We start from the raw sequence: 6,865 nt of genomic DNA, 5'->3' as shown, positions 1-6,865 counted from the left end.
GGGCCCCCCCCCCCCCCCCTCACGCCGCAGAAGATAGCAGAAGAGTTCACGTCTGAAAGTATAGAGTACCTCTGATTCTCGAATAGCGATAGGGAGAGAGTTCCAAAATGAGGAGGCAGCATAGAGGAAGGAGCGCTGGTAGGTGGTGGTTCTGCAGGGGGGTGGGGTGGGGCCAAGTGGAAAGCACGGGAGGTGGCACGGGTCGAGGTGCAGAAACGGAAATTGTGAGCGAGATAGGGAGGAGAGCCTGATTAAAGAATCGAGAAAAAGAAACAACCTACTAAAAAGTCTCTCCTGCCATCAGCAGTGACCCACACTAATTTAGCGTATTACGGTGAGATATGTTCGTCTTTACGGAGGTTGTAGATAAAGCGTACGCAAGCATTTAAAAGACGCCTTAGCTTAATCTTTAATTGCACTGTGAGAGCCGTGAAGACTGCTGCGCAGTAGTCAAACAAAGGGAAGGTTAGCGAGGATACGAGCCGCTCATGTAATTGCGTGGAGAGACAGTTCTTCCGATGTTTCAATCTCCACAAGACCCCATTAACCTTATTCGAGGTAGATCTAATATGATCAACCCAGTTAAGAGTGCTGCTAATTGTGACGCCAAGGTCAGTCACCCGATCGACAAGCTCGGTAGGAGAGCTGTTAACGAACAGTTCAATATTGATTAGTTTTAGGGCTATTTACGAATCGAACACTGCCTAGGAAAATGGCCTTGGTTTTGTCAGGATTTAATTCAAAGCGGTTCTGATAAGACCAATTCGAGATGTTGGCGATATTATCGCTAATCCTCCCCAGGATGGCCTCAAGATCATGAGGATGAAAATGCAGATAGATTTGAAGGTCATCGGCATATAGGATGTGATGACAATAATTGAGAGATTGATTAAGATCATTTATGTATATGGGGAAAAGTAAGGGACCAAGTACGGAGCCCTGCGGGACTCCCGCAGAAACAGGCAGCCATGACGAGACACCGCCAGGTCCACGAACGCGCTGGCTTCTGTCGGAAAGGTAAGACCGAAACCAATCCAAAACAGGATTAGGTATCCTGCAGTTGGTGAGCTTATGCAAGAGCAGGCCATAATTTATACAGTCAAAAGTCTTGAAAAAGTCAAAAAGAATGAGGAGAGTGACCATTCTTCTATCTATAACCAACCTGATATCGTCCGTGAGCTTAAGGCGGTTTGTGTGTTATGGCCTCTTTTGAAACCAGTCTGTAGAGGGTCCAGGAAATTGTGTAGATTTAGATGAGCAGAAATTGGTCAAAGACTAGACGTTCAAGTATTTTTGAGAGAATACAAAGAAGAGAGATAGGTCGGAAATCAGATGGGGAATGTGGATTCTTTATTTTAGGGAGAAGAATAACAAAAAATTTCCAAGGAGAGGGAAAGGTAGAGGAACTGAGAGAGAAGTTGAAGAGGACGAGGATGACTGGAAAGATGACTGGAAGGCTATCGAAGAGCAGGTGGCGATTGATACCATCAGGGCCAGCAGCATTTGATGAACATCTGGTAAGCGCCTGCCACAGGGAATCAGGAATGATGTGAAGGAAATATAAGCTGGAAAGATCTGATATTGAGAGAGTGGAGGATAGTAATGAAGGGGAAAAGTTGGAAGTTAAAGCAAGAGAAGTTTTTGCAAGAAGAATAGGGAAATTAGGTATGGAGGATAGGCGGTCCGAGATAAAAAAACGATTGAGATTATCCGGCGAGAAGTCGGGATGTAACGAGAAGGACTTGGGTTTAGCGAGGCCAAGTGCCCTGAGCTCTGATCAAAGGTGTGCAGAAGTTTTTATCGCTCCAAGACGTATCGAAAGGAACTCGTTTTTATGAGTCAACGAGGAGGTTGACCCGGTTACACAAACTACGAAAGAAACTCCAGTTAGTAGGGGAAGTGTGCAAATGGAATCTCCTTCTGACTGCATTCCTTTTACGCATGAGGTCTTTAACGGTTCGGTCCAAGGCGCCGAAGGCCTTTTGGCTTTAATTCTGCGTAGAAGAGCATGAAGTTCTAGAGCGGAGCAGAGGTAGTGGTTTAAGATATCGATTTTATTATCGAGGCAAGAGGAGTAGTCAATGACCGACCAGTCGAAGGAAAGAAGCGTGTTTTTAAATGCAACGGAGTCAAATAAGGAGTATTCGCGAACATTAAAAAGATGAAGAGGAAGGTAACAGTAAGGAAAGTCAAGGGACACCTCTATGAAATCGTGTAAGGAGAGAAACGAGAGACCAGACTGGCGGAAAGATTTTAAAAATGAGCTATTGCTTATAAAACAGTGATCGATACGAGATTGAGACGAAACAGTACGATGAGTGTCGGAAAAAGGAACGATGAAAACATGATAACTTGTTGCATAGTCACAAAAGGATTCTGTGTCGAAGGAATGTCTATTGAGATCAATATTAAAATCGCCAATGATGACAGCAAAGGAAGGAGGAAACCTCTCAAAATCCTCCTAGAACAAGGAGAGACGACCGATCTTGGTGGACGGTATACCACGGCCAGCAAGAACGACCCGCGGTCCGCAGCCGTCACGCTCAGGATCAAATACTCAGGTTGGGCGCAATAAATTTTAGGCGAAGAGACCAGTATCCGCGCCCGCAGTCCCGCCTTAACATAAACGCCAATTCCACCACCTCCCCTCCTTTACCTATCGGACCGCACGAGATGGTAACCGAATAAAGCTACAAAATTGTCGAGGATGTGAGGCTTAAGCCACGTCTTCGACATTGCTATGATGTCGTACGTGTTGTCCGAAAAATACTCGCTGAACTCCGAAAAGTGGGAAGGAGAGATTGGCAGTTTACATGACACAGCCGAAAAGACTCAGGAGGCTCGGATTCACCAGTCGCCGAAGGTCACGCCTTACACTAAGAAACCCGCTTAGGAGCGGCTCAGACGCTGAGCTTACCGATTCCCGCAGGTGGTTCGGCACCATTCACAGCGGACGTGGGGGTCAGTGGACTGGTTGAGGGGGGAGGATCAACACTCCGCACTACACAAAGTGAGGCCGCGCCGCAGGAATTGGGAGCCGCGGAGGTGGGAAACTCATCGCCGCTGAGAGCCCCCGAAGGCCGAAGGGTGCCAGTCATGATGACATCCAGGTGAGCCAGATCATACTACGTATGATAACAGGTGGTGTTGAAGAAGAGCGCCTCGCCCGCACAACACCATCCCGAACCCAAGCGCGATAAAGACGACCCTCACCGACCGTACGCCTTGCCGCGGAGAAGACTTTATGTGTAAACGCTGGCAGTCTCTCGTTTATCAATCCTGGAGCCGGCAAGCCCAGAAGAAATCTCGGAACTATCAAGCACTCCTTTAGTTCTCTTCCCATCAATCCACGAGTTCCGAATCCCGTTGGAGGTCAGTCTGACTACCACAGGCCGCGGTCGGTCATTCCCATCCAGAATCCGGAAACACGAAGAAATGTCTCCCGGTGAGACCATCACTCCCGCTGCGATGCTGACCGCTGCCGTACCCTCAAGAGAATGCTCCCTTATTCCAAACAAAATAAGCTTTGAGTTAAGCTTATCACGCTCGAGGGCCTCAAGTCGAGTCTCGAGGACGCCTGTAGAACCGCTGCTCGCCTCCGAACCAGAGTGACCCTCGAGCGCACCGATGCGAGCCTCGAGAATGGTGTGCCTATCCTCGAGGGCAGAAATCTATGTTCTTATGGCCGCCAGTCTAGTCTGGATTCTATATTAGACACCTTCTCTAAAAGCAATGAAAGGATGCTCCAGATGGAGTCAGGTTCAGATGGCAAAGCAGAGGCATCGTCTGAATGGTCCGTGGCACCCGAAACATGAAATGAATGCTTCAAAGGAGTTGCAAACAGGGCAATTAAGCACAAGCGCATCCGCCTGATTCGAGCCAGATCTCACGTAGTCCTCATGATAAACATGTTTCGAGGCATTTGCGCAATGGCACACATGTGCAGTAGTGATGAATTTCTTACAGAAAAAGCAGGCTAGAGTCGTCGTGTAAATATGTGTTTTGACAGCTCACCGCAAACAAACAAAGCGAAACGCCGACCGCGCGCGGCACCCGTCCAGTATCTCGAATTCAAACACGTGCGAACAGCGCATGCGCCAAGCGTTGAAATAGGCGACGAGTTCTAGAAGTTTCCCTGAAATGTAATCCAGCAAATGTGACAAAAAATTAGCCAAAAAACACCTCACCCAGCGCAAAGAAGCAGGCACCGTTAACCAAAAATGTCAAGTGTGACAAGCCCTGACTATATGTCTGAAACAGAAGGCCCCGCAGGGCAGCAAACAGCAAAAAACAGCGAAAGAAGCCAAAGCACGAAATCGACACGTCAAAGTATACTCACAGCGCCAGAGAGAGAGAGAGGGGGGGGGGAGAGAGCGAGAGAGAGAGAGGAGTTATGTCGCGTAAATTGCCTTACATACTCGCATTTACGTTTGAGTCTCTCGAGTTATCAGAACTGATCGAGGTAACTGTCTGCATATCATGTTTGTACGGTCAGATATCTTTGAATTCGTAGCGTGGCCGTGTAGTTGCACTATTTGCAGGGGATTTATTTTATTATGTTCACTTTTTCAATGTCGACAGAGGTACTTTCTTTACGCGGAGAGGTTATTTACCATCGGTGGTCTTCATAAATTAAACGTATGTCTTTTCGTTTTTGTTTCTCTCAGTTTCGCCAGTCAAATCAGTGTCTGATACTGACACATTTCCTTATTGAATGAACTTTCGCTTCGCGTTGCTCCTTAATCGGAAATGTAATCATAATCTGACATAATAAAGTTCTGTTGTTTCGTGCTTTATTGTTTCAAGCTCGTTGTTTGAAGCGAACATTAGAAAGGAAACGGGATTGCGATCGATCGTTTTTTCACGGCATGGTAAAATGTTTCTCTCATGTACGCAGGTGGTAGCACTTTCGAGAAGCATGATCACTACAACGGTTCACTGCTGCATTTCTATCGTGTCGAGAGGCGGCAAATGGGGGCGTATCTCTGCATCGCTAGCAACGACGTGCCGCCAGCGGTTAGCAAACGGGTGACGCTCGCTGTGAATTGTAAGCTCCGTTCGCTCGCACGATCTGTTCTAATTCATTACAATCTGATTCACAAATTACGCTTATGGAAAGTAATTTGCTAATATTTTTCATATAGTTAAGACGCGTTATCGCGATTTGAAAGAGAAAACAGTTAAGGGAAGTTTCAAAAATGAGACAAACTTACAAAAAAAAGGAAATGAAAATTTGATTTATTTCACGAAAAGAGTAATTTAATAAAAATGGAACTCCTTATTTCTCTCCATACAATTTCTAAAATAGATTCGAATACTTATCCTGGATATAATATTAGTCAATTCAAAAGCTACTATTTTGCGCCACGAAAACTCGTGCTTAAGTTTCAATTATGCGATAAAAATAAAAGGAAATTTTTTGTCAAAAAAAAGCTTGATTTTGACGTGCATATTTTTAGAAAAAAATTAAATTTTCATTTCCTTCTTAAAAAAAAACGAGCTCTATCTTTGAGACTTCCTTCGTACATTTATGAAAAGTTTCTGCTCTCGTTTGCTAAACTCATTTTATTTCCATAGTCGCACCTGTCGTAAAAGCACCTAACCAGTTATTGGGCGCTCCTTTGGGTACAGACGTGCAGCTCGAGTGCTATGTCGAAGCATTTCCGAATACGATCAATTATTGGGTAAAGAATCAACGAGGCACAGAAGACGAAATGTTATTGGAAGGGTGAGTTCTCATTCGTGATTTTCTTAAAGGAATAATCATACATGATAATATAGCTTAAGATATCAAGTACTCATACGGAATCGAATATGCTACTGTAATATTGCTGGATGTTACGATATTGCTAGAATGTTTTGTGTTCTATGGGATAACTATAAAAGGACTATGCCTAGTTTCTTATGCAAATTAAGGTCCCAGATCGTTGAGATATAGCTAATGGATTTGATTGTAAGGTATACAAAAAGGATAAAAAAATTTCATAGGGACAACCTTTACATTTTACCCTATAATGATTCTCCTAAGTGTTAGAGCTGTCCAAAATTTGCTATTATGAGTGTGTACGTGGTGTGACGATAAAGTTCGGTGAATTTTATTAGAAAATAGACACAACTTAATTAATGTAAAAATGATCCTCATTGTCCTTCAAAGTAATCCCTCTAAAGTCAATACATTTCTAACAACGTTCGTACAACTTGTGGAAACTCAATAAAAATACATTGTTGAATATCATCTTAAGTTTTGTTGTCACACAGTTCTAAGTAGAACGAATAGTATGCAGAAATCATAATAACATCATAAGGGCATCAAGATCTTATTTGTTAAAAGTTCATTTTTAAGTATCAAATGTCATTATAATGACCTATAACATAGGCCGACAAAATTTAGGAGAGGTCTTGTGCTTTGAATTTAAAAAAAATGTTTCTGTAGAATTTTGAAGCGCTAAAAACGACTTCATTGTTTGTTTTTTTTTCATCATCCTCCATTTGTTAAATAATCGCAAAAATAGATTTTTCTGAAAATAACTTTTTTATTAATAATGATAAATTACAAATTAACTAAAAACTAATAAGTTTTTACAGACTCCTTTAATTAAAACAATTAAGAAAAACCATAAAACATATATTACAGGCAATAGGAGTCAACGCTGGTTATCAATTAGCGCAATTCTTCTTAATACTAAAAATATAAACCTTGACTTTGAACATTTCCACTCATGGTTTGAGTCTTCATCAGCAATCTTTCCCCCTAGCGCAACCATTGAAGTATTGCATAGCAAAATAATATCTCCAGCGTGTTTTTCTCAAAAATTGAACCGTTTACTATTGTGAGGTAAGTCACATACTCACAAAGTTAGAAAGC

The 6,865-nt window shown here is 43.1% G+C and overlaps 1 protein-coding gene across 1 annotated transcript in view; it reads left to right on the top strand.

Annotated features, from left to right (window-relative positions):
• Positions 1-5,732, top strand: part of LOC108765765 (lachesin) — an 86,305-nt gene extending 80,573 nt beyond the window's left edge. The window contains exons 3-4 of the mRNA XM_018514609.1: positions 4,898-5,047; positions 5,578-5,732. Of these exons, the coding sequence (XP_018370111.1) occupies positions 4,898-5,047; positions 5,578-5,732 (305 nt within the window). The remainder of the gene's footprint in view (positions 1-4,897; positions 5,048-5,577) is intronic.
• The last annotated feature ends 1,133 nt before the right edge of the window (positions 5,733-6,865 follow it).

The sequence above is a fragment of the Trachymyrmex cornetzi genome, unplaced genomic scaffold (genome assembly GCF_001594075.2).
Source record: "Trachymyrmex cornetzi isolate Tcor2-1 unplaced genomic scaffold, Tcor1.1 scaffold526, whole genome shotgun sequence".
NCBI lineage: Eukaryota > Metazoa > Arthropoda > Insecta > Hymenoptera > Formicidae > Trachymyrmex > Trachymyrmex cornetzi.
Note: the sequence above shows the minus strand (reverse complement) of the source record. Positions and strands in the feature narration are given on the sequence as shown.